At 42.1% G+C, this 26,886-nt stretch overlaps 1 protein-coding gene across 4 annotated transcripts in view; it reads left to right on the top strand.

Annotated features, from left to right (window-relative positions):
• The window catches only part of SLC4A11 (solute carrier family 4 member 11), a 97,891-nt gene extending 71,360 nt beyond the window's left edge, over positions 1–26,531 (top strand). For all 4 annotated transcript variants that reach the window (XM_054824417.1, XM_054824415.1, XM_054824416.1 and 1 more), the window contains 11 exons: positions 684–809; positions 1,518–1,631; positions 2,166–2,298; positions 2,598–2,671; positions 7,257–7,506; positions 8,281–8,387; positions 9,302–9,470; positions 12,219–12,392; positions 17,075–17,270; positions 19,421–19,590; positions 22,821–26,531. In XM_054824417.1, the coding sequence (XP_054680392.1) occupies positions 684–809; positions 1,518–1,631; positions 2,166–2,298; positions 2,598–2,671; positions 7,257–7,506; positions 8,281–8,387; positions 9,302–9,470; positions 12,219–12,392; positions 17,075–17,270; positions 19,421–19,590; positions 22,821–22,884 (1,577 nt within the window). In that variant the 3' untranslated portion in view covers positions 22,885–26,531. The remainder of the gene's footprint in view (positions 1–683; positions 810–1,517; positions 1,632–2,165; positions 2,299–2,597; positions 2,672–7,256; positions 7,507–8,280; positions 8,388–9,301; positions 9,471–12,218; positions 12,393–17,074; positions 17,271–19,420; positions 19,591–22,820) is intronic.
• The last annotated feature ends 355 nt before the right edge of the window (positions 26,532–26,886 follow it).

The following is a 26,886-nucleotide window of genomic DNA, read 5'->3' on the forward strand; positions in this document are numbered from 1 at the left end:
TGGTGTGATTTTTCCAGTGGAGATGAGAGGGGGTAAGTGGATGAAAAGAAAGAAGCCATTCTTTCACAAGGGCTTTTTTTAAAGTAAGACTCTTAATGTACGCATTCCTGACCTCTTGTGCTATTTGTTTTTGTAAGTCTGCTAACACTAATTGGCTCAGCATAGCATATTATTGATTCAAGCCTATAACCTCAGACTTCTGCCTAGGGAAAAAAGTGCTTCATGTTTTCCTGCCCAAAGCATCGTGAGTTGCGAAGACGAGTGAAGCTCATTAGGGGCATAGCCCAGAATACCTATAAAGTTGGTATTAAAAAGGCCAGGGGGTGGGGGTTTTATAAACCTTAAACTTACAGTTTCTGCTTTGATCTTCTTCCAAGCTTTTGGGGCTGGCAAAACTGAACAAAAGGCTTCCAGTATTTCCTGTTTTGACGATGCCAGAAATGTCTGTTCAAGCAGTCTGGTGGCATGTTGGTGCTTCTACTTCTGGTCCCAGATGAACGAAAGAGCATGGCTGTGCAAAAACAAATGTTAAAGACCTACCTATACATTTAAAGTGTGGACTGAATTTCTACTTCTGCCTTTCAGCATTAAAATAACTAATGGTACATATGACTGAAGCAAGTAGGGTTTCAATGCTTTGAAGTGGGCAGTACTAATGTGACATTTGTTATGGTTTACACTAGGTGTTATTGGAAACAACAAAGCTATAGGAAAATACATCACAACTATGATCTTTCTGTATTTTGCGTGCCTCCTTCCCTCCATTGCATTTGGGTCACTCAATGATGAAAATACTCGAGGAGCTATTGGTAAGTTTATCAGTTTTGTGCGTCTGTTATAGGATCCCATGTATTCAAGCTGAGTAGCTCTGGTCACAGGATATTGTGATAGTTTTTAATGAATAGAATGCCACTGAAGGCTTTTCTAATTATGTTCATGGCTTTCTCAGAAGACTAGAAAAATTGAACACTACTTTGAATAGTATCATCTGACTTGGACTGATACAGATGTATGCTACTGTATTTTTATGATGCTCACTTTATAACTATGTAAGTATCTGCACATTTTTCCTGGTACAAGCTCCTGTGCTTTTGATCTGAATTTGATTGTCAAATCACTGGTATAGCGGATGATGCTTTGCTCTATCCAAGTTGTCCCTGAAGCAGTTGATATTGCTGCTACAGTTCATAAGAGTCTCAGCTGAAATCTTGTCCTGAAGGGCTCCACAAATACTGGTTATGTTTTTATAGCGGTTTAAAATTTAAAAGACAAAACAACCAAAAATACCCCAAACCAAACAAAAAACCTCCACCCAACTTTCATAGTTCAACATCTGGAGACCTGATGGCATCCAAAATTAATGGCGCACGTTTGCTGGTAAAGGGTCACTTGCTTTCACAATGTCTTACTGTCATACTCTCTAAGCATTGCTCTTACTCATTATGGCCTGTGAATGCTCCTTGGTCAGGGAGGTGTTGATTAAAAACCCTGTTTCTGTCCTTCCCAATTACTCATAGATGTGCAGAAGACAATTGTTGGCCAGTGTATTGGAGGGCTGCTTTACGCGCTCTTTTCGGGGCAACCTCTAGTTGTGCTCCTAACTACGGCTCCTTTAGCACTCTACATTAATGGTAAGTCTGTTAAACTTGTACGTTGGGACCGATGTGATTGCGACCGGTGTAATGGGATTTGTACGAGAACCTTGCGATCCTGTTAGAGCTTTAGTTGCGTTTGTTTAATAAATCAATATCGAAGGGCTGCTTCTGGTGCTGAGGGAGAGGGGGAAGAATTTGATTCAGGTTTAGTTTAAAGTTGGTTTCTAAAGGAATCAGCTTGCATAGGAAAAAACATTTTGTGAGAATAAGTGGTTTTTTCTGCTTCAAGGAGGAAATGTTTTTTATCTGATGGTTTTCTCATGTGGCTGCATTAAACCAACTGGATGATAAGAGCCTCTGTTTCTAGTGAAGGAAGGGGACAGGGAAGGAGAGAACAGTTTAGGTTGATCCAGTGTTCATCCATGAGTAAGAACAGGGGTTTAATGGTATCTGCCATAAGTGGTTGCAGGGAAGTCTTGAAATTGGTTCTCTTTGCCATCAAGCAGGTAGGAATCACAGGGTGGTAATGACAAAAGTTTAATCTGACATGTGAATGCTTCATTTTTGCAGTCATCCGAGGAATCTGTGATGACTACAACTTGGATTTCAGTGCTTTTTATGCCTGGATTGGACTGTGGAACAGCTTTTTCCTTGTGATGTACTCCCTCTTTAATTTCAGTCTTCTGATGAAGCTCTTTAAAAGGTAGCTATTTTGAAGTCATATTTTGATCAGATTATTCAGCAAATGGAAAAATTATACATTCCACAAGTTTCTTAATTACAAACTTGCTGCAAAATGTATTTTGTGAGATGAGGCTAGTATCATTTCAGCTTATTGTTCCAGCTTGAAAGAAGCTCTTAAAGATTCACTGGGTTTTGTTTGGAGTCTAACTAAAACTGGGATATTTTCATGTAAATGCATGAATATGCTTACTTTCCTTTGAATGGAGTTGTATGCAGACTCTGCTAATGGCTATATTAATTCCTGGGATTTTTCCACAGATCAACAGAAGAAATAATTGCACTTTTTATATCCATCACGTTTGTGCTTGATGCCTTCAAAGGCATTATTAAAGGTAAGTCTTGCAACAATATTTTTCAGTGCAGATCTCTGCTTCCTTGTCAAAGGGAAATACAAGGCTGCAAATATGCATGATGTTTGCTTGTTCCATGTTCCTTCAGAGTCTTCACAAAAAAAATGAGTGTGAGATTGAAGCAGCCCTGTGTGAGCAGTTCACCTGGATATGCAGAATTTCTGTCAGCTCAAATTTCAGTTAGCTGAGGTAGAAAATTAGTCTCTTAAGAAATGGAGAAACCATATTAATGTTGCTGTGAAAGTCTTCCCCTGATACTGGTCTCTTTGGTCCTGGTGGGGGGAACAAAAAAAAAATCCAATTTAAGTGCAATGAATCTAGACCTCTTTCCTTGCAACATTATTAAAACTAAACGCAGGGGAGTTGAAAGATGGGTTGAGATTGCCCATTCTTATGTGAGCTCCGAGACCCTTCTTTAATGCCAACATAAGGACTGCAGTGCCTTCCAGCGTGCTCCTGCAGTTATTCTGCCCTTTCCAGCCACATGGTCCCTATTTCTGGGTTAAACTCTGGGTGAGTATCTGTGAGCAGCTTTGGGATTTAACAAATTTCTCTGGCAGGTCTCTTCTTCCTGATCAGGATTGGCAGGAAGTATTTGTGAAGGTGAAAGATGTCAGCAGAAATGCCACATGAATGGCAATCTTTTCTGCTTATCCCAGTGAGGAGTTGACCAAGTCTGCATTCCTTGGCTTTTATGACCTACTGTGTAACATCCCCAAGTTTGGGCTATCCTTTGAAATCCTTAAGGACATACCTAAGCACCCTGAGCACATCCCTTGTTTTCAAGATTCTCAGTCTTGGCTCATTATGGTATCTTGCATGCAAGGAGAATGCCTTCAAAGAGCAGGTTTGACACTGCAAAGCAATTTCAAGTGAGATACTTCCTTGCTTCATTGGGAATCCTTAATTTGGCTCCTTGGGCATAGGCTTTGATTGTGCAATCAGAGGGTTTTTTTCTCTGCAGAACACCTGCATCTTTCAGATACCCTGTTTAGACAAAGCTTGGTGAAGGAGAAGCTGTTCTGGGATACCTTGGTTTCTCCTTGCTCACTATGTGTGCTGTTAGTGCCTTGCTCTGGAGACATAAGACAGTCTCCCTGTGATGCTAAGGTGTTCCTCAACAGATTATCCACCTGCTCTGTTAAAAATTAGCAAATGCAAATGTTCACAGAGCTTCTGTAGTAGACAGCTGATTTCCCATAGCAGGGGACTGATGTGCAGGTTAAAGGTACAGAAGGCATCCATTCATCTCGGCTGCCAGACTTTCAGGAATATGCAAGTAATACCTCACAGTATTGTAGTGTTGATGGGAGAGGATCCTGGAAGTCAGTGTGATTAGTGAATTAGTGTCATTCTCCCTTGTACTTGGGAAGGGCTGAGTTTACAGGAACAATGGTAATAAAACCAAACCAACACTCTGCTCACTTGCCAGCTCGTGTTGGCTTGAGCTGCATCAGAGTGTTCAGTGCATCAACAGATGGGACCCCAGGTCCAGCCATGTTCCCAGATGCAGAAGGGCACCGATGCTGGCAGGCACAGACTTATCCTTAACCCTCTCAGTGTTCATATTTAAACACATGACACCAGTGCAGCTCACAGCTGCATGCTCATCTGTTATCCTCCACTTCTGTTTCGTAGCAGGAGGTGATGGTTGCTGCTGCCATCTCCCCCTCCCACTCAAAACTCTGCTTGAGCAGTTAAGCAGGGAGAGAAAGCTGGTACCTTCTCTGTGCTGGTAAATGTGTCCTGGTAATGGCTAGCCAGCTGACAGTGACTTTAGGCTTCCTGAGCGTCAGGGGACATGCTGCTCTTGCTTGGATGTGTTTTTCTCAGTCTGTTCATAGCCTTGTGGTTTTTTTTTTTTTGCAAGGTACTCGTAGTTGTGCAGGAAAGAAGGGGGGAGGGATGCAATACTGTACAGAGGAATCAAACCACGTGCATTTGTGTTTTCCCGGTGACACTTTGTTTTTGCCATGTGGCGCAGCCACTGTAGCTGTGTGTGTTTGATCTTGACATCTGCACTCTGCAGGAAACAGTGGTGAACCAGCTGAAGCAAACAAAGTGAGTTAATGTTGTCGGAGGGAACTTGAGCGCACACTAGGCTTGAAGAGCTCTGTTTCAGCGAGGGCACCACCTGCTTTGCTGCTTACTCTCAACATGGGCAGCAAAATTCACTTAGCTCTGTTATAAAAACAAACTAACCCTAAATCTGGAGGAATTTAATATTTTATAGCAAATCCATGGTGTGGGATGAAGTCCTGCACTAGCTATCTTGGCATGTTCTCATTGCTTTAACTGAAATACCAAAGTCAAAGTTTCTTCCCCTATATCCAGGATTGGGTGAAGTAATCCTACCTAGTTTTGAAGTGGGTGCAAACTGAATTGCAACCTGAGAGGTAGTGTATGTAGACGTAGTCAGGCTGAACGCATGGCACCAAAGACGTGCTCAGCTCTGAATGTGTTATTGCAATATAGCCAAGCGTGGGAAATTGAGAAAATCCACCAAAGTAACTTGTTTCTTGTTCCAGTCCAAATCTAAATACAGAGGCATGCAAATACATGCTGCATAGTTGCCAGGTTGTGTGCGCTGTCAGTTTATCATATGCTCAGTAATTGTGTGTGTCTGTAGGACTTAGTAATGTGTAGGGTCAGCTGAGATGGTGAACAGGCTTTTAGCCCTGGCCAGCTGCTAGTCCCCAGGAAATACTGCAATAATCATTTTTGTTATGACAAAAGTGTCCTTTAATGTTCAGAGCCAGAAACTGCAAATCCTCCAACAACCTGTCCTGTGCTGATGTGTGGGTCACAGCAGTGCTCTGTGCCTCAGTTTACCTGTTTGTAAAGCAGGCGTGGGTGTCCTGCCTGGGCTGGACACAGCTGTGAGGATGGAGGGAGGAAATAATAGCAGAGCCTCTTCCATAGCACTGCATATTTCTGCATCGTGTGCTAACAGAGGTCGTAATGAGATTGCTCCTTAGTGGGGGAACATTTCTCATGCTTTAAATGTGCAGCGATCTCCTTGTTTCTGGCTGCTGCTGAGAGCAAATTGAAAGGTTAAATCTTGAACTGTAAACCTTCTGTGATCTTTAAATTTATATACAGAAGTATTGAATGTGAAGTAACTAATCTTGTCTCTTGTGACCTACATGCCCTATTGACCCCATCCACTTGTCGAATGTCCAGACTCCTTTCAAAACATAAATGTGGTACAATAAAGATGATTACTACTGTTAAAACAGCAGCATGGCTAAACATGGGGTGAGCTCCAAACCAGCAGTAATACAAACTACGCTTCAGCCAAATTCAAGGTGGTTACAAATACCAATTGTACTTTACAAGAATGTTTAAAGTTTGTCTTGCTTGTTTTCAAATATTTAGAATTACAGTTTGTTTTGCCTGCTTTTCCTGTAGCTGCTACAGATGGAAAAGCTGAGGTGCTTGGGGTTTTCAGAAACTTGATTATTACTTGGGGGTGGGAGAAAATGTTCTGAGAAGCATTGTAGTCTAAGCTTCAGATTGTTGTATTTTTGCCTACGGAGGATGGTCTTGCCCTAAACTTTTGAGTTTCCCTATGCAAACTTTGAAGGGATATTTTGACTAAAGCAAAGAAAGGTAGAGAGACTGCAAAGCTGTGACAGGGTGGTTTCCATCCTCCTGTATCTCCCCATTGGTATGGGGGAGAGCGGGTGCTGCCTGCTGCCATCCAGTCACATAATGCAGGAGTATCAAGGCTGCAAAGCCCAACCATCTTCTGGTTTTATTTCTCCTTGTGCACCTCAGGCTCTTTTTCCCAAAAGATGTGAAATCATCCCAACATGTTGATATGCTTGGAGCCAGCTAATGCCATAGAAACAGGAACACAGCTGTCTAAATGCTCAAGAGCAAGAATGTATTTACAACTGCTAATTACTTATATAAATGCCTCTGAGCTAACCTAATACATTTATGGACAGTTCCAGAGGCATTACTGGGTGTTTCACTTGTACAGGTTTACTTCAGGTGCTTTGTAACTGTATTTCAATTTGCAGTGTAAATTTAAATGTTTTGCCAGGTTTTGCATATCATCAACACTTATCTTTAAAGTCTGGATCAGCCTTGGAGGAAAAGTAATTATTGTACATTATGTAGTCCACTTGAGGATCTGTGCAGCCTGGCTGCTCTTAACTTTTTCAGAGATCCTGATGGAATTTGTTTACTAGGCTGCTGAAAGTAGGTGTCTTGTTTTTTTATATATATATATACAAACACTTAGGAGCAGTGATTCCAGGGCTAGGAAGAAAAACCCATGTAAATAATTAGCACTGGAAGTCCTTACAGTTTAAATGTTTCTTCAGATCAATTTTAACTTTTACCTGTTGAAATAAGTGAAAAATAAATTTGTAAAGCACTGGCTTCATAAGAGAAGTAGCTCTCCTGATTTCTTTTCACTGGTTTGAGGGGTAGAGCTATAAACCTGGTGAAGCATAATGTTAATACTGCATGGTCAAGCAGAAAAGAACCACTTTATTTTACTTGCTTTGATTGTCACAAACCTATCCTAATGCTTGCCTGTTGGTTGTTTGTACAGTTTTTAAGAAATATTACTACCATGGGCGCACAGGAGACAGTTACTTGGAAAAAGCACGAACTGATGCTATTCCAAGCCTCGGCATCAATACCACCTTCTTGATGAATTCATCAGTGAGCAGATCCATGTCCCTAGAGAATCAAACAGGCACGCATGATGTGCATTATGGACGTGAAACTGCTGTCCTTAGTCTCATGTTGATGTTGGGTACCCTTTGGCTTGGTCATACGCTCTATCAGTTTAAGAAAAGGTGAGTTACTTTAGTCTTGGAGCTCAGACTACTGATTAGCTCATATTACCTGTGAGGAATCGCTAATGGTTTAGATCTTAATTTTGTAACCCAGAAAAATCAGGTGGAACTCTTCCATTAGTGGCAGTGGAAGCCAAAGCCAGAGATGAACTTGGCTGGCCACGTGGAAAATGTTAGCAGCAGAACAAAATGTTCGGTCACTGGATGATGCCCTTCCGTATTTGGTTTGGCATCGCAGGTGACTTTCTAAAAAGCTTTGGGTGAACCATGTAGTTCATGTTAGAACTCCTGTAACTCCCCCCCAAATAGGTATTGAACCATTTGGGGGGACACACACAACAAAAACCACTGATGGTCTAGTGCCAGAAAGTCTATTGGGAATGTACCTTCAGTGTGCTCTTGGGAATCGAATGTCCATCTCTAATTTGTGTTTTGCTTGCATTGTCCTTAAAACTCTTCATTTGAAATGCTTGAGTAAGCAATTAAACTAAAGTGGAAATGAGACACAAATTGGTGCTTGGAGGACTTTTTTCTAGCTTGCATCTTAGTTTCTTGTTTCTTTATGGGTTTTGCTTATGCATTCATCAACCTTCAAAGGCTATAAATTCCAGAGGATTTAGGGTTGAATTGAAGACTAGTTCTTCACTCCAAGTATCTCTTTAGAATTGGAAGATTGGACTGAATTGTCACTTGTTAAAGCATTAATGCTATCTGGACTGAGCAATTCTCCCTACAATGTCGTGTTGATGGAATTTTTTTGTCTCTAAATTGCAGCCCATATTTACATGCGAGAGTACGTGAAATTCTGTCCGACTGTGCCTTACCAATTTCAGTTCTGACTTTCTCTGTTGTGGGTTCCTATATCTTCAAGGAAATCGAAAGTAAGTTGTTTTGGGGTTTTTTTTTCCTCTGGAATACTGGGGAGAAGCTATTTAGGGTGTATGAAAAAGAGAATCAACAATTTCTGGCAAAGAACAAAGGGCAGAGTAATTAGCAGGCAGGAAGGGTTGTTGCCAGTCATACAGATGTAGAGTTGATGGTCCTCTTTGTCTCCACGTTTTCCTAATTTAGGTGAAATGGTGCAGAGCATCTGGGTAGTTCTAAGTTACACAAGGAAATCTAAAAATGAGACACCATTCATTGGCCAAATAGATCAGCTTTTCTGTATCAGGAAGCGATAATGGGGACAGGAATTGCATTGTCCTGTGATGACGTGAGTGGGTGATGTGAGGAAATGTATGGAAACAAATAAGAAATGGCTTTTTTCTGTGACGGCCATTCCATCCAGTTGGATTGTAAAATGACGCGTGGCCATGTGTGATTTATCTCTAGTCATGGATTCCTTCCAATGGCAGGAAAGCAGGAGCATTTTGTACTAAAATGCCTTGTACGGCTTGTTGCATATGAGGGAGTTTTAAACAGCCTCAGTCAGCTGATTAGCTGAGCAGGAGGAATGTACTGCTAGTTAGAAATAAGATTTTTCCAATCTAAAAATGCCCACATCTATAGAAAACAAGTTTCTCTTCTCGGTTTGACTCAATTATGTGTAATGCCTTACTAGAACTAGTAGTAATCTGTCAAATCAGGATGGCAGCCAAATTCTAAGAGGATGGAGGAAAAAATAAACTAAACAAGGCATCTTCTATGGCCTTCTGGCTCCGACATACCAGGGCATCATGCCTGGTTTGTTGTGCTGGTTCCCAGTAGTTCATGGTGTGTGTAAAACATTACTTGAGTCCATGTGGATGGCTGGACAAGAAGGTGCCTCCTAACACTGTTCCCCTCCTCTTTTCAGTGTCTAAATTTAACTACAACCCATCTGAGAGCTTGTTTGTGCTGGCCCCAGTCCAGTCTCTCTCCATCGGGTCAGTGATGAGTGCCATGGGGCTGGGGTTCCTCCTGTCAATGCTGTTCTTCATAGAGCAGAACATCGTAGCATCGCTCACAAATGCCCCGGAGAACAGGTAATGCTTTTGGTACTCCTTTTCCTCTGTGGAGAGATGTTAACAAGTCTCTTCCCAGCACTGCTTCTTCAAAGCTTGTCAGAATATCAGAAAAGATATTCTGAACATGTTCTTCAGAACTTCTGTTGTCACAGATGAAAGTAACTCTATTGCTTAACTCCTCGCCATCTCCTAAAACACAATGTTGTGCCAGTGAGTCAAAAATGCAAAGCATCAATGAGCGCATCACCTCAGCCTGTTTCTTCTTTGCCCATGTGTGAATGTTACATATATATTTTGTATGGTTTCAGGTCTGGATATACCTCCAGATATTTAGGGAGTGTCTGACTCATGTAGACACTTGCACTGCTTTTTAGTACAGAGAACTTTTTGAAAATGAAAATTCAGTGACCTACACAAATGTCACAGCATGATATGCTGCACTTGAGCATCAGAAAATAAGTGTTTGGAGCTGTTAGTCTCCAATTGAAAAATTGGAAGTGAAGTAAAACAGAATGTCTAATGTCTGATAGGTCTGATTTATGTGCAAACTTGAGATGTTGCACTATTAAAATATTCTCTCTGTTTTTGTGCCAACTGCAATCAGATATGATGTTAAGAATGAATGTGTATGACTCTTTTTCCAGGGAAACCACCATGTTTCAGAGGATTTTTTGCTAATGTAATGCGTGGGAGGGTTCTCTCTTTGCATAACATACATTAGCATTCTCCATGTTGTAGCTGGAGTGACGCTGAATTAGGAGAGAGGAGACGAGTTCCAATTCAGTTATACTAATATGGTTTTCTTCGACCACTTGATTTTTCCTCTTATTGTATCCCTTTAAGTAAAGTGTTTGCATAAATCTGTGAAGTAAGTGGGTCATCTCTTTCCTAATATAGGTTTCTTCTAAACTTTTGGTGTTTTCCACTAGGATGTCATTAAGGCATGCAAAATAGTCTTTGGAGTTCTTCATAGTGTTACAGGGCTGAGCTTATGCAGATCAGGTATCAGAGCATGGGTTTTTAGAGACAGACAGACTAGGACTTGGCACCATCACAATAAAAATACTGTCATCTTATATCAGCCAAGAGGAGAACATTCTGTTTGGTGTCTTAACAAATGTAGTGATTCCCTCGTGTAGGAAAAAAACAGGGAAAAGATGATGCTTGCCTGAAAGTGCACTGATGTGCTTTAGTAAAGAATAATCAAAGCATGCATATGGGGCAGTGTGAAGATAACTCCGAATAAGGTATCTAGATCTTTGTGTTGAGCTAGACAAGCTCATTAGAGCCTATCCATTGCTCAAAGCAGGTGTATACCAGTGCTGCAAGACTGCTGAGACCAGTATCTCAAGGGGATTAAAATGATGCCACTGTTAGATGTGTGGCCTTTGTACACAGAAAACCCTCTGAAAAGGGCAGACAGGACAATCAAACAATAACCCTGGGGTTGCTGGAGATGCCTTTGCTCTGAAAGCGCCATGTGAGCAGGGGTCGTGCTTTCGAAGTGTGAGCCAACACAGGAAGTGTGTTTACAATACCTCCCTTCCTGCCAGCACCTTCCAGCTTCAGAGGCATTGCAATGTAGACATCTACCTGACCTAGTCACCCTGTGGCCTGCTTAGTCAATGGAAGTGAGCACTACCAGTTGATGAGTCTTTTTGTTCCAAACACTGAACACCACCCAAGATTGCTGCCCAAACAATGGCATCTGCTGCTCTTTGAGACAGGCAGGCATAGATCTTCATGTGCTGAGTCATGTCTACTAGCTCCATGCGCCTCATGTCCTAGAGCACTTTGGATGGCTCCAAGTGTCTGCTTAAGTATTGAACAGAGCTTACTTGGGTGGCTTTAAAACACGTAATGGTGTTTCAAGTTGATGGTGCCCGGCAAGAAATTCGGCTGATCCCTTGTGTTGTGTCAGACTGCTGTCTGCTGTGATGCCCAGGCAGAAACATGGCTATAGACCTTTAAGTTAGGGATCCAAGTCTGAGCACTGAATCCTTCCCCAGCCTTTTTCTAAACTTTACTCATGGCACCTGAGCAGTTGGTACCAGATGGGTATATTCAGGAAAGGGGCAGACCTTGCAAAAAATAGTATGGTTAAGCTAGATGCCAGTTCAGTCAGAGCAGTGGGAATATGAAGTGGTCAGCTTCCTTGGTGAAGGCTGCCAGTTTACCCCCTCCCCTACCAAAATGAGGAGGCTACCCTGCATTCACCAAAGTTAGGAGTGTATCTCCTTGGTTGACTACGAAGGAGGAGCTGAAGCTTAATGAATTCATGTCCTATTTTCTTATCATGCAGTAGCAATTACATAATTAGGGGATTACTGCAGCACACTGAGCATGTCTTCTGCTGTGGGGAAGGAGGGATATCAGGGTTAAAAATGAGACAGGTGGGAAACTTCAGTGTCAGTAGCTTGGTAACCCATGCCCAGGTTTCTAACCACTGCCCACGTGGACTCTGCTAGCAGGTATACATTTACGTATAAACGTAGTGGCAAAACATTGATGAAATTTTCATGGGGTGTTTTTTTAGTGAGTTGCCTTTCTGCTCAGAGTTGTTCTTTCCAGGAGATGACTGCTTTGGGAGTGAACTATCAAATTTCATTACCTTTTGCATTCCTCTAACACAGGCTGTAAAGCAGGAGTGTGAAATCGCTCTGTGCATGGAAGTGCACTTTAGTGTTTAGCATTTGAGCTCAGGTTCAGCAAGAGCAGCCTGTTAGTTTGCACATGGTGTAACTGTCAATGTAAAATTCATTTCAGGTTGGTGAAGGGAACAGCCTATCACTGGGACCTCCTCCTCGTGGCACTGATTAACACAGGGCTGTCAGTCTTTGGCCTCCCGTGGATCCATGCTGCCTTCCCTCACTCCCCTATGCATGTCCGCGCCCTGGCCTACGTGGAGGAGAGGGTTGAAAATGGACACATCTACGAGACGTAAGTAGGAACTGTAGAGCTGTTTTGGATCTCTTCTGTCTTATTTATGGTTTCCTAATCCTTTGGGTACAGTAGGCGGTATGCTTGGGGAGTTAGCTGTCTTCTCAAAGATCTGCAGGATATGAAGGTGGAGGGGAGATGCACCAAATGAAGCTACCTCAGCCAGCATGGCCTGTGACCCCCCTGCTTCATCCCCTTTCACCAAAGCACTTGTTTTATGACAGACACAAATTTTATGCTCTCATCAGTGGCTGGTGGCAGTCTGCAGGGATTCCACCCACTCTGGTGCAAATTGTTGTCTTCCAGAGTCGGCCAAGGCCTTTCAGATTTATCCTTGTGGAAATGTGAGGAGATGCTTTGGCCAGATCTTTCCAGATGTCTTCACCAGAAAAAATCCAGTCTGATTCATTGCCTGTGAAACCTGGCTGGTGGTTATTACAAAGGGTAGGAAAAATGCAGCGTTATTTCAGCTCCCATAGCATCTTCCACCATGGGAAGGCAAGAAGCTTATTAAATTCTTTTGTTTTTAAGCAAAAGCAACTGTGAAGCCATGCCTGGGTCACAGCTTTCTATTTGAGCAGCTTATTTGCTGTTCTGAGTTGTCCAGCACACTCTTATCCAGATACCTATTTAAAAAAAAAAAATTGAAAACCTAATTTATCATGAAACCTGCTCCAGAACAGAGATTATCTGGTCTGTTTGATCTCAGTATGTTACAGTTGAGTGCTTTTACCTCAGAAGGGGTAATTTCCACTTGCATGCCATTAGTTTTAATTATTCTGTCTTGGTTTCCATTCCAGAGTTGCCACTTATCAAAAGTGAGGCTAAGTGGTCATTTACTTTGGGGGATGGAGCGGGTTTGTCTTTTAATTTCAGTCTCACCTTCACACTGTTCTCAGAGCCAGCTGGCCCATCCCAACCTGGTACGGCTGCTTTTTGGCTTGGTGATGGACAGATTTCACCTGCCACATCTGGAAATTGCCAAGTTCTGCTGCTCCCTGCAATGCTTTTACAGCCCCTTCCTGGGAAATCAGTCCCTTGGGCTCATATTCCCATTAGTATGTGGTGGTATTCATTGTTCCCACTACTATATCTGTCTTGAATAAATGCTACACCCTATTTCGAAAAAAGCAACTTTGCAATTTGAGTTTTGTAGGGTTTTAACCAATGCTATTGCTCCTGGTGTCCATGATATGCTCTGGGATACCTCTACTCTCCATTTCTTTGAGAGATGCAGAATTTACACTTTGAAACGCGTGTGCCAAGTCTCCCTACTGTGTCTTCTGTTGTCAATTTTAATACCTGGTGGCTTTTTTCCTGTTTTGTCACCTACTGTGTTTAGTCTGTGCTCTGGCTTCTCCCTGACAAAGTCCAGTTCCCTGCCTGAATTAAGGACTACCTTCTGCCTGTGTCCTCTGCTCCTTCACCCAGCTGCCCTAAAAGAGCATTGGAGAGCCCTCTGTGGCCATGCTAACCTAGACATGGCTCCAGCGAGTATCCTAAAAAGGACTGAGCGTGCCCTGATCTCCCTAAGCATGTTCTCTCACGACGCAGCTCTTCCTCTGCTGGGGGCAAATTGGTGGGTCAATGAGTGCTGTGAACTAGATATTGGGAGTGAAGAAGGGAAAGAGGATTTTCCTGGTTATTTGAACTCCCTTTGAGACTGAAGCTCTCTGAAAAGTATTGAGCTATAAACAGGAGGCTCTGAGCAATGTTGTCATCTTTTTTTTCTTTCTCTTAGCCAGCTCTGCTGAAAAAGAAACATACTGAAGCTCAATTAGAAAATCAGGAGTTCTTTCAGCGCTGGCTCCCTTGGCAGGCTCCTTTCCTGCACTCAAATCAAAGCTCTCAGTGAGGCTGATGATATAAACAAGAATAAAGATCTGTCACAATGAAAGGAAAATTTTCTTCTCCCCTGTAGAGTAACCACTTGAGTTTCATGTGGCAATCTGCAAATAAACTCTCATTACTCGTATGGAGGAGCTTGGGAATGGCTAATCCTGTGCTAGCTGTCTTTAAAGGATTCTAGAGAAATGAGCCTGGATTATGCTCTTTAATCTCCATTAATTACTTTGTTGCAGCACAGGCTTTCTGGATCTGTTTCCTCAAGGGCCAAACCAGTTTTTGAACACAAGCAAATTACAGGGTTTTTTCTATTGACTTAATGTAACTGTTCTTGATATCCTTGCCTTGGAAATAAGAAAGGTACTAGAATTGCTAGAAGACCGAGGCTGGTCTTGTGGCAAGCTAAGGCTGGCAACTTTAGCTTTAAAGAGCTCAAGTTTGGTCAATTATGAGCAATTTTAACTAAGTTCTGATAAGAAATTCCAAACCACTTTAAGTGGCATTAGAAGGAGCTGGCAGCAGTAGTTTCAGCACATCTTGTATGTGATCAAACACTCTCCAGTGCCATGATTGCTGTATTCCCAAGAGATGACAGGCAGAAAATTTCATGAATTTCAAAAATCCACTACCAAAGTGCTACTACTCTGAGCTGTTCTTGTACTTATGGACTTGCCTCTGATTGAAATGTGGTGGCTTCATATCTAATTTTGATCCTGAGCTCTTTGGTTTACATGACTTCACTTACAAGGAACGTAGTGAACTTGTGCGTGTTTGGACTGGTGCTTTTGAAGGTCACGAGCATCCCCAGCAGTGGGGCTTTTGCCTGAAATAACAGAAATGCTTCTTCTGTATCTTGCCCAATGAGGAAACCAGGGGAGCTCTTGCTGCACCTGGATGAGGCTAAATCAGTTAGTGCATCCTTTCATTCCTGCTTTACTGGGCCACTTGAGAGGCTCGTAGTGGTTCTGGTAGCTCTAAGTGATCTGACCGCTCCTTATTGGACTATCAAATTGCTCTGAATTAGCACTTGCAGTTGCACTTAAAGCTACTTGGCTCTGTCATCTCTGAGACTTCTGCAGCGATCCATACCGAGAGGCAGTGAAAAGGGTGCCAAACTATATCCACCTAGGTGATGCCCCAGTTCTTCCAGAGCTGGCAAGAGCAGTCTGCAGGTAACAAGATGAAGAGAAGTGCTTTACTCTCCCGTGGCAGCTTTAGGCAGTGGCAGGGACCTTTTGACAGAGTTGCAAGAGATTCTGAACAAAATCTGGAAAGAGGAAAGCTGTGGTTTCTGTTTAAATCTAGCCAGGGAGGAGGGAGGTCAACACCTTCTGTGGCTCTAATGTGCATCCTCTCTTGGTAATCCTAGATAATATGTATGATGTGCCCCATTACTCACCAAGGAATTCAAGTGTTGTCCTCAGGACTTTTGTGTACTGTTTGTGATATCTGTGGTTCCTTAGGTCTTGTGACTGTGTTAATTCTGCCACGATACCCAAATCCTGAGAGCAAGCCTTAAGCTGTTACTCTTTCCCTCTCTCTCCAAATACAGATGTTAAAGGCTCCTTCATCCCCACAGCTTCATTATGCTCTTAAATGTATGAACAGATTTGAAGTTCAACCTGACCTTACTTATAACCAAGATTCACAAAAACTTTAAATAGTGAAAGAATTCACTTGGAATCAATGTTCTTTAGGACAGAAGGGATTATAAAGCCCCAGCAGTGCATATGTAAAAGAGGGAAATGTGTTTTGATAGATCTTATGGCTGGTGCTTGTGTCAATCCTCAGAGTATTTTGTGTACATTGTAAATTCAGAATACGAGATCTCGCATCCAGGGAACGAGGCCACTAGATGACACCAAAACAGCCTACGGTCAAGAATTTCCCCTGATAATAGGGGGATTTACTCACTATCTTATCCACTGAATTGGTGGATTTATCGTCTTAAGAGGTTAAGAATCCCCCTCTTCTCTATTTAAAAGTAGTCTTGAAAGATGAGGGTTTTCTTTCCTCCTGTTGTTTCTGGTAACTTTTTTTCAAGCTAGGAGATGCTCACAGGTTTAGTTGAAATGAAAAGAAAACAATGCAACCTCCCCTCACCCCCCAAATAGGTTCTGAAAGTTGCTGCATGCTTTCCTGTCAGTCTTTTTCCTCCATAAAAAATAAATCAATCTGTGATCTGTCAGCTCTACAAAATTTGCATTAATTAATTACATGTTTTGCATGGTAATAGGTAATTTGCAGTGCAGCTGCTATTATCCACAGCAGAATTAAATTTCTAGCTCCCTGCAGTAGTGCTCTCAGTATTCCCTTCCATGTAAACAAGGAGATCCTCATATACATCAAAAATGCTGACTCGCAGTCAAGAGTGCAGGCTTCTTTTTTTTTTTTACAAGAGGTTCATTAGTTCCTGTAGAAGTCAATGAGTTTTCTTTTGGATAAAAGCCAATTGTATATTCACTGGGTAAATCGAGGAAAGGATTACTGCCCAGAAAGAGGATTTTTGGCTTTTTTTTTTCCAATGTGCTAAACAGAATTATTTTAGAGGGCAATTTAGTTCAGGATAGGATCCGTGGAGCTTTGCAGAAGGGGAATTTGGCATTTTTCCAGCTGCTCTGTTTGAGCTATGGATTAAGTGCCTGGCCTGGATCCAGCAGAGCTCTGCCTTCTCAGTGTCAGCACAGGGCCAGAAGTGCTGATCTCTGTGCAGTGGAGATGAGTTTACCGAGCGGCATGTGTCCTGTACCTATGCAGAGTAGTGAGTCCCAGTGATAAGCTTGCGTGGGCACTGGGATATTATCCTACTCCCCTAATCCTTGTTTTCTTGCTTCCAGGATTGTGAGTGTGAAGGAGACCCGGCTGACAAGCCTAGTGGCAAACTTCTTGGTTGGCCTTTCGCTCCTGCTCCTCCCTTTCCCTCTCCAGTGGATCCCAAAGCCGGTCCTCTATGGCCTCTTCCTCTACATTGCATTGACCTCCATTGATGGGAACCAGCTCTTTGAAAGGGTGGCTCTCCTGCTCAAAGAACAGGTACGCAGACTGGGCACCAGCCTGGTGGAACAGAGAAGGAAATTGTATTTACAACCTTGGCACCAAACTGTGCCAGGAGCTAACACAGAAAGCTGCTGGTGTTGGGAATTGAGGTTACCTCCAAAACTCATGTTTTCAGGAGGCTGATCTCCAGCTCCAACCTGTACTTTGCGTATCCCTTTTGCCTTTCTCTGCAAAGAGGGAGTGAAACTTGACATCTCTAGTTTAGCCTGGCTGCCACTGAGACATGAGCAAGAGAAGTCTTTTCCATTAAAGCGGACAAATGAGTTGGAGAATAATGCAGTGTCAAACAACAAGTGACATAGTTATTGTTGGGTTAAAAAAAGTGGTAGCTGAATTGTTCATAGAATTGCATTGCATCTCATCTGTCTTTCAAATTCTGCATAAATTGCTTTCTGCATTTCCCTGTCACAAAAGTGTTTTAGCTTTCTTGTTCAGAGCGATGTCTCGAATATAATCCTTCTCTTTTCAGTCTGCTGAGAATTGCTCTGGAGAACTGGTCTCTAGAGGCAAAGATGAGTGCATGGATGGAGCCAGGATAGCTGCTACCAGTGAAGACACCCCCTAAACTGTATCGAGTGCAAACCAAAAAGACATTCAAACAATGCCTTTTAAAAAACAAAAAAATGCACAAGCTGTTGCTCACTGTAGGTAGGGGGCTTGTAAGTTTGAAAAACCCACTGTGATATCAGCTGCAGAGTGCATGTATTTTAAAAAAAATTTAAAAAAATTAAAAAGCACATGTATAATGTCAATAAATAGTGATCTTTGATTTCCCCAAAAAGGTTCAGAACAGGTAGGTTTTTTGCTATATTTTACACTTTCATTTTGAGTTGTGTGAAATACCACGCGATATTTCATTTTGAGCTTAAAATCCTTACTTGCATTATTGAAACCCTTCTGATGTCAAATGAAAACAAACCTGGAAGATCTGTTTTCAAACCATCTCTATTACAAGTGCCGAGAAGGTGTTAGCTTGCAGTGTAGGTAGTACCTGGGAGCAATAGCGAGTCTCCAGCTCACCTTTTATGTAACAAGGGTCAAGGGCTTAATAAGCCCAACATTTGGCTCTGCATCTCTGTTAATCTATCTTGATCTCCAGTATTACATTCCAGAGGTTAAAACTGAGAAATCTGGGTAAAGATTACATTTGTCATGTCAGTTTTTGAACAAAGATTGAATAGTTACTGATGTATGTGGAATATTACTTCTGGTTTTAGTACAAATCGTGTGTGGAATTTTCCAAGCTTCGGTTTGGGAAAATTAAAAAGTAATTTCAAATATGGAGATCTCCCTTTTCTGGAAACCTTTTAATGAGTCATGGCACAACTTGAAATGCATTGAGTTTGTATCAGTGCCAGCAGACAGTCGCTCATACCCTTCATTGATGTATAGACAGTGAGTCAAAGCCTGTGCTCAGACATGAGCAAGTAACTGTCAAAAAAACCCCACAAGCAATATTTAGCCTATTAATGTCACTTTTTCCCTTATTTCTTAAAAATGAATAGCTTATGAGTAGAGAAAATCACTGCAGTCTGAGTACAGTGTATTCCTGCACCTTCCCAGTCTCATCTCCTGGTCTTTCCCTCCCAGGGTTCAGCCAAGAAATGGGACCACCAGGGGTGAGTGTGGAGTCTGATCAGCAGAGAGCAGAGGGCTATGAAATAATGAGGAGCTGGGTTTCAGGTGGAGAAACCATCCAGCAGTAACAACACCCAAATGCATCTGTTTACCATCACCCCCCTGCACACCCTCACAGGCACTTCACATGTTGCTGCAAAGCCCTGATAATCCTACTCAGGGGAATCTCATTACTGTACTTATCAAGATATTTTATTGCACTCCAGATGCTCCTAAAGGCAATCTTAGCTGTGTGGTATATCTCTTCTTCTCCAAGGTTCTAGTGCCCAGTCATCTTCTGTGTGTTGCTGCCAATGCTGTGGTTTAAGGCACTTGCTTTAACCCTACAAATCCTGTGTTCAGCTGTAGAACCTGTTAAGGACTCTAATGTTGATGCACTCTGTGTAAACTGACATCCTTAAAATCCTTGTGTTCAAAAGCCTGTGCCACATTCTGCAGTCACAAGTCCGGGTCGCTGCACGTCTAACATATAATTCTTTTCTTCCCAGACCGCTTATCCTCCAACACATTACATCCGCAGAGTGCCCCAGAGGAAGATCCACTATTTCACAGGCTTGCAGGTCCTGCAGCTCCTCATCCTCTGTGGTTTTGGCATGTCACCGTTGCCCTACATGAAGATGATCTTCCCGCTCATCATGATAGGGATGATCCCAATCAGGTACAAAGCTTTGGCTGCCTTTTTTCCCGTCTCCCATGTTTCTTGTCTTCAGGCTTGGACTGCAGGAAGTCTGAGCAGTCTAGGAGGGCAGCCAGTACTTTCCTGAGGTTTTTCTGGGTGATAGTGAGTTCTTCACCAGCTGCTCAGGCTTGAGGGAGAATAGTACAGAGAGCCTGTAACTTCACTGATGCTAGGTGTTGTGTAGAGGATTCTGGGCTGGCAGGTACTTTTCTTACAGCTAGCAGAGGCAAATAAGTCTCCTTTTGCAGTTTGTGAGATGCCTGATCTTTCTGAGAAGCTGTAGTCTGAGCCTTCCTTCTAGTCATTTGATAATGTTCCTTATTGCTTTGCAATTTGATTTCTTAAGGCCTGTGCTCGGAGCAGAGCTAGAAACTTTTCCTAAAAGGAATCCTTACATCTTATCCAGTGCTGTGGTGACCTCACAGACCTCCTACACTGCTGAATGCCATTGCCAATGATCAGTTTGACCTAACTGGGCACATTTAGTCTTAAAATGTATTTTTAAAACTGGGAGGACCCTACAATATCTTGCAGTCTTGAGAGAGAATCAATGAGAAATTTAACTAATTTCTTCCTTAATGTTCATTAGCAGTGACTGTCCCATCATTCTCCGGTTAAATCATTCATACTCTCCATCCTTTAGATATAATGAGAAGCCATAATAAGATCTTGGAAGGAACAGATCTGTTTCCAGTCCATTTGATTATTTTTAGGCCAGCATGGCATCCAGTGATATCTGGTTGTCTTTGAGCTTGCAGTGTTGGAGATTTTCTGTCTGATCTCAAATTTCAGGGCTACCAAGGTGATAATCTAACAAAGCAGCTATTGTGGTCTTTTCCTTGGGTGATAAAGATGGGTCCAGTTCCTTCTAAAACAAAAGCAAATGTCAAAGCTACTATGGCTTTCAACAGGATCAGGTTAGAGCTATTTGGGCTGGACTTTTAAAGATAAACAAAATCTTGGAAAACACTGAAATTATTGTTCCTGTGGTAAGAGTCTCTCACCTACCCTTCACATGGGCATCACTTTGGATGACTGGTTAAGTGGCTGGTAAATACTTCAACTGTGTGCAGTGCTGGATGATTGACTCTTGTGGGAATTGCAAATCCCAGTGCAGAGCAGCTCAGTACAGAAAAGAAAACATGGGAGACACTGCTAAACATTCAAGTATCGGACATAGTATAAGAAGTTAAATTAGTATGGAGAGTGCTGTGTCAAAGAACTTGATTTTGTAATATGAGCTAGATAATTTAGTGGTGCAAATATATCTTCTTTTGAGTAATAAGATACTGTCATCTTATACTAGCTCTGTTGCTAACTTGTTTCTCTTTCCAGTGTAGCTTTTTCTAGTAGCTAGATAATCAGCCCTGCTGCTAAGGGGAAAGTGGTGCTATCAGGCACAATACAGGTATTTGCCCTCGACTTTCCTTTCTCTGCTATCTTTTGCCTTCGTGTAGTTTCTGTGGGCTCCAGCTGAGAAGGCAGCACCATGATGCATGAGCTCTGTAGTTAACAATGACTCTTTCACAAAGGTTTGGCACTCTAAATAGATGAGACGGAGTAGAAGAAATGAAATAACTTTTCTCTATTTTTTAAGAAATGACAGAAAAAAGAGGAAATGGGAGAGTAGCCAGGGGTCAAAGTCACGAATCAAACCCAGATGAATGAGTCAGGCTCAGTGTCCCATCCAGAAAACCAGCCATGTAACTTGTCTGTCTCAAAGCTACATTTCCATCTGTCCGACAGCATTAGACACATGATTTGCATTGTCAGTGATGAGGGACTGTCTTTTTCCCCTGGTGTAGTGTTAATGTGAAAGATAATGGATTTCAATGGCTTCTCATTATTGCAGTGGAGAACAGCCTGTTGGGAGAAAATGTGGTCTCTTTGGGTATCCCCAGTTCCTGGCTTGGATTCAAAACTTTGGGATGACTAGTTTTTGGTTACACTCTAATCCCTGCTCTGAGGAGTACTGAGGTTAAGGTTGCTCAGAGAGGAAGAATCTTTTTTCCAAGTTCTCTGTGACACTTATCTGTGCTCCCATAGCTCTCGAGTATTTTATTTCATGACAGATCTATTTTAAGCTTAGCCTGGTACTTCTCAGTAGTAAGTGCTGTTTGGGGTCTCTTGCATAGCTATTGAAAAGGCAATTCCAAGTCTTAAACTGGCTTTCTATGTTTTGTGCCTTTTTTAACAACTGAAGAATAGCTTCCTTGTTAAGCAAGGAAAGTATCAAACTAAATATGCAGTAGAACTTAATGAGAGCAACTTCATACCATATTGTTACAGTGCCTTGCCTTTCTCACCCAAATATGTTGATTCATGAGAATGTTCTTGCAAACAAATAAAAAAACCCAAAAGTAAGGGAATCGGTGGAATCCAGAGACCAGATGGGGATGGAGTCTTACCAGCAGCTGGAGAAATGAATGTCACAGCCCTTCTTAGCCTCTTGCCACGGTCTCAAGTTTTGCTAATAGACTTAGTGCTTCTCTAAAGACCAAAGCTTCTAGGTTGTCTATTAAAGCTTCTTTGCGGGAGAGCTGAAAGGAGTGAGCTGGGCTACTTGAACTGAGGAAGTGCAAGACAAATAACCCTCATATGCAGGTCTTTGAGCCACCCCTGTAAATTTAGAGGAGCGTTTCTCCTGTGAGCTCTCAGTGCCTGATGTTGATGGTGGTGTAATGAGTGTAAGGCTGCATCAGGTGGGGTTTATGTGTTGGGAAACTATGGGGGAAGTTGTGAAGAAAGTAGAAACTAGAAGTAAATGGTGATTCTTGGCAAAGTAACTCATCCACTAGCAAACTCGAGGCTGCAGGAAGCTATTGCCTACCTCCCCAGCACAAAACTCAGGAGCATAGCGTTGAGCCAGGTGAGATAGTACGTTTTGGTCACCTTTAAGACTTTGTGGTGACAGAGTGCTCTAGGAAAGAGAATTTTTTTTTCTCCTTTAGGATGAGGATGATCTTTCCTCTTCAACTTAAACAAGGAGACTTCTTCCAGGAGAACCTCTGCACTGTTATTCCTATAAATGCTATATTTGCTTGCAGGATTGCTTGTTCTTACTTTCCCCACTTCATCTCCACTTTAGCCAGGTGAATCTATTATATGTGTGGCCATGGAGAAACTCAACTGATGGTCTCAGGACAGACAAATGGAATATTGCACAATGATAAGCAGGCACTAATGCTATCTCTCTGGTTCAATTTTAGGTATAACCTGCTCCCGAGGATCATCGAAGCCAAGTACTTGGATGCTATGGATGCAGAGCATTAAACGGGGTCCTCCACACACAGAACAGTGAGGACAGCTCTTTTGGAGTTGAAAGGCAGCTTTGCTGAGGCATAGAACAATCTATCTGCAGTTCTTTCTTTCACCACTTTCTTTCTGCTCTAATATGGCATTGGTAATGCACACATATCAAAGACCAATTGAGCGTTGAAGTGTCAGACCAAAACAGCCTTGGACTTGGGAGGCCGATGCACTTTGGAGCTGTGAGGCAAGCAAGCTTTATGGAAATGCTACTTTCCACATCCCACAACTGGAAACCCCAAAGATCAGCATGTCTGTACTGGTTGGAGCATGTGTTCTCAGAGTTGTCATGTGTTCCCTCGTCTGATGGGTGGGGGGAGTCGCTTTTTTATGCACCATGTCCCTTTCTTCCAAAACACTATAAGGACAGCAACTGACCCTTCTTTTAGAGAATGACAGTCCTGTTCTGGCCTTTGAATTCAATTTCCTGTGCATCCAGTATTCACAAATTGGTATTCTGGGTGGATTGGCCTCATGCTAAACCACTGATGTCAGGAGAGATGTCTGGCCATCTCTTCAGATTAGCAGAGTTAGAAACAGATATAATTTGTACTGATACAATCCACAGCTTTGAATGAATATTTAATTCCTACAAATGAGCTGGAAATGTTCAGAGGTTGGGCTCGCATGGTGATGTTGATGAAACCACATCTGGGTCTGAGCTATTTGGGAATTGTTTTGGATCTTTCTGGTATTACTTCTCGGTAATCAAACACAGAAGTGTAGTTTTGCACAACTGCTACATTCTTGCTTGCACCCAGAGTCAGATGCTGAAACTTGTCAAAGGGCAGTTGTGTTAACGATTGCATATACATATGTACAGTAGTGCCTATGTGTACATATATACATATGGATTTGTGTATATATATTTTGCATAGATATACAAATAGGCCTGATTCTTTCAAAATATCAAAGTGTTTTGTGCAGTCAGTGCTACCCGTGATGTCTTGGCCATATACTTGTTCTCTGCTTCAATGCTGCTTTTTCTCATTTGAGATATGGTCACTTTTTTCCTTTTGAAGCTGCTCAGTTATTGGTTTTGTTCATGTGTTGCTTTATTCAAGGTGTTCCTTTGCTTTCTTCTTCCCATGGCTTGAGACGTTCATCATTCTGTCTTGATGCTCCAACATGTGAATTTTGCATTTAATTTTAATGTACAGCATGCAATGAAAGTTTTCCTCTTTTGCCTAATCAATATTTGTTGGTCATTTCATTGTTTCTGTTTTGTAGCTAATCTCCAGTTTTCCCCACTCCCAGACATTATATTATATTTCTGGATGAATTTAACTTCTGCTGTCTTTTATATTTCAGTTTATTTAATTTTGCTTGTACTATGGTCAGTTTTCTTATTTGGAGTACTGTGAAACAAGCTGCCCTTTAGTTCAGTGCTTGCCCTTTGCTGCACACTACAGATCACAGGTAAAGTGTTAAGAAAAATGTGGACCTCTGAAGATAATGAAGTTTCAAAACAGTAGAAATGAGGGAAGAAGAGTAATATAAAATAAAATGCAAATACATTATTAGTAAAGAGAAGTGTTTCTTACCAATTACTTGCCCAGTAAATGGTGCAGCGTTTTTATCAGCACATGCCCTACTGATTGGGTGTTCCTCTGCATGATGAGCAAGACCAACTCTAATGAGGGAAGAAGGCATTGGGTAGGTAGTTTCTATTGCTGAAACTAAGCCAGACTCAAGCCACTGATGAGTTGGTGTATTTGCACTAAATATCAGGTGGTATTTCATCTTAATGTAGCTGCCTATGGCTTTAAAACATGTATGGAAAACTAAATTTTTATTTTCTTATGGGACCCTTCATCTTTGCATTGATGTTTGATGGAGGAGAGCAGTTAGAGTGTTCCCAAGAAGGTGGCCATGGTTTATATATCCCCGAGCAATCACAGGGGAGAAAGCCCTCAGCTTAGCAAGCAAAACAACATCACGTGATCTTGAAAGTATGACCTTCATGTTGCACCAACCAACTCTTGTGGGACTGCTGAGAAGTCTCAGGGTCAGGATGACCACCCTGGTACATCCAAGCAGGTAATGCCAAGCATTTAGCTTTCAGTCAGTCTTGGAGGCAGCACAGGTAACTTACGCCAGGTCTGATAAGTGGTGTGACAGCAGGTATAAATCCATGCGTGGTTTCTGACCACCTTCGTCAATATTTCCTGGCTTTTGAGTCATTTCTGTGGTGAGATAGCTAATAGCTGTTACTAGGGTCTACAAGTAGAAATGGGGGGCAAACAGTCAGCGAACAGGATTTTGGGGCAGTGCAAAGGCGGAGCTGGTAAAAGTATGTCTGATCTTCAGTCAACAGAAAAAGAGCAGGTGACAGCAAACAGTTCAGTACCTGTTGTAAGACAGGGAGTGTAGAGGCCTGGTGATGCTTAATTAACATGCTTTTCCCACAAATGTCAAAAGATTTGACCAAAGGTAGAATGAAAAACATCATCCTGTGGTTGAGTAAGCTATTAAATGCACGTGTCCTGGGGTTGCGTTTCTGGTGTCTCAGCTCTTGGCAGGAAGAAGCTACCCTGTGGGCTGGTTTAAATCATATTGTGGATGCTGTGGCTGGAGGAAGGGAGAGGATGTGCAGAAGGGGATGCCGGCTCTGGTCCTCTTTGAGGAAGAGCAGAGGCCCTGGGTGAAATTTCCTCCAGCACAGAGCGTGGTGGGGTGAACTGGCACGCAGGTCTTGCCAGAGGAAATAGTTTTGAGATGTACCCTCCATCCTCCCACTTAGGACCAAAAATGTCCCCGTTTTAAAGCCTCTTTGAAAGCATTGATTTCAGATAGTGTCAAATGTTGCTAACTGAGATCACTTAAAATCCAGGTAGCTTGGGGAGGGGGGAGGAGTTAAATATCCACCACAACTCTTGTTTATATCTTTTATTGCTGTTGCTTTACCAGTATGACTTCAGGGTTCATATTTTCTTTGTAGCATCAATAGGATTCTATTCCGCAGGTTTTTCTTTTGACAAAGTCAGGGGCCAAAGAATCAACTGATGGGAAATCAGCACAAATTGGGAAAAGAAACTGTGCTGGCTTAGACTGGTTGGACGTTTGGACCCATGTCTCAATATATGGGTAGAAGGGAGATGTGAGACTCAAGGCTTCTTGGCTCCTATGGGGTTGTAATGATCCCACAGAGGATTTTTTTTTCATACAAGTACCTTTTCTCTTCTTGTTTGCTTCTGGTTTTGCTGACTTAAGTGCAGACGTTTCCAGGAAGTAGGCTAACTAGGGAAGGAGAGTTTGTTCAGAGTTGATTGAGCACTTTAATACTTCTGTGAAGGTTAAGACAATTAGAATGTAAAAGAAGTTTTATTATAAGCTTTTTATATACGCACAATGCTATGTATAACTGTTGCCAAAGAACTGAGTTTGAAGGGTGTTGATAGCTATTAAGAGTCCATGATGTTCACCTGGAACTGCAAGGTAGTAAAAGCTTCTGAAAATGAGTGGATTTTGGAAGTTACCTTTTGACAGCTGCCAAAGTGATCAGAAACTGGGGATAGAATAAACTTCTACTCTCAAACCTGTAGTTTTTGATCCTTGCATTGAATGTAAGAGTTAGAAGTTAGCTTGACAATTAAAATCGGAGTTATACCTGAATAGTTTTGTTGGTCTGAGACTTATTTTGTTGCTTTCAAAAATACTGTTGACATGCTATGTATGGAAATAGATGTGTTTCTCCATGTAAAGTAAGGAAAGTTGGTGAAAACTTGGACTGCTGAACAGGCAGCATAGCACTTTCTAGATTGCTTAGGAAGCACATCTGACAACTTCACTAGCAACAATCCCCAAATGCTCTGGCATCAACATTTGAAACTATTAATAAATGTCAAGCTCTACTTGGATATGCATCAGTGCATTGCTGTGAAAGGATGGGGATGGAGTAAACGAATTCAACCGGTTTGCTTCAGAGCTGCCATCTGGTGAAATGCTTCAAGATGAGCCCAACGA

The sequence above is a fragment of the Grus americana genome, chromosome 4 (genome assembly GCF_028858705.1).
Source record: "Grus americana isolate bGruAme1 chromosome 4, bGruAme1.mat, whole genome shotgun sequence".
Classification (NCBI taxonomy): domain Eukaryota; kingdom Metazoa; phylum Chordata; class Aves; order Gruiformes; family Gruidae; genus Grus; species Grus americana.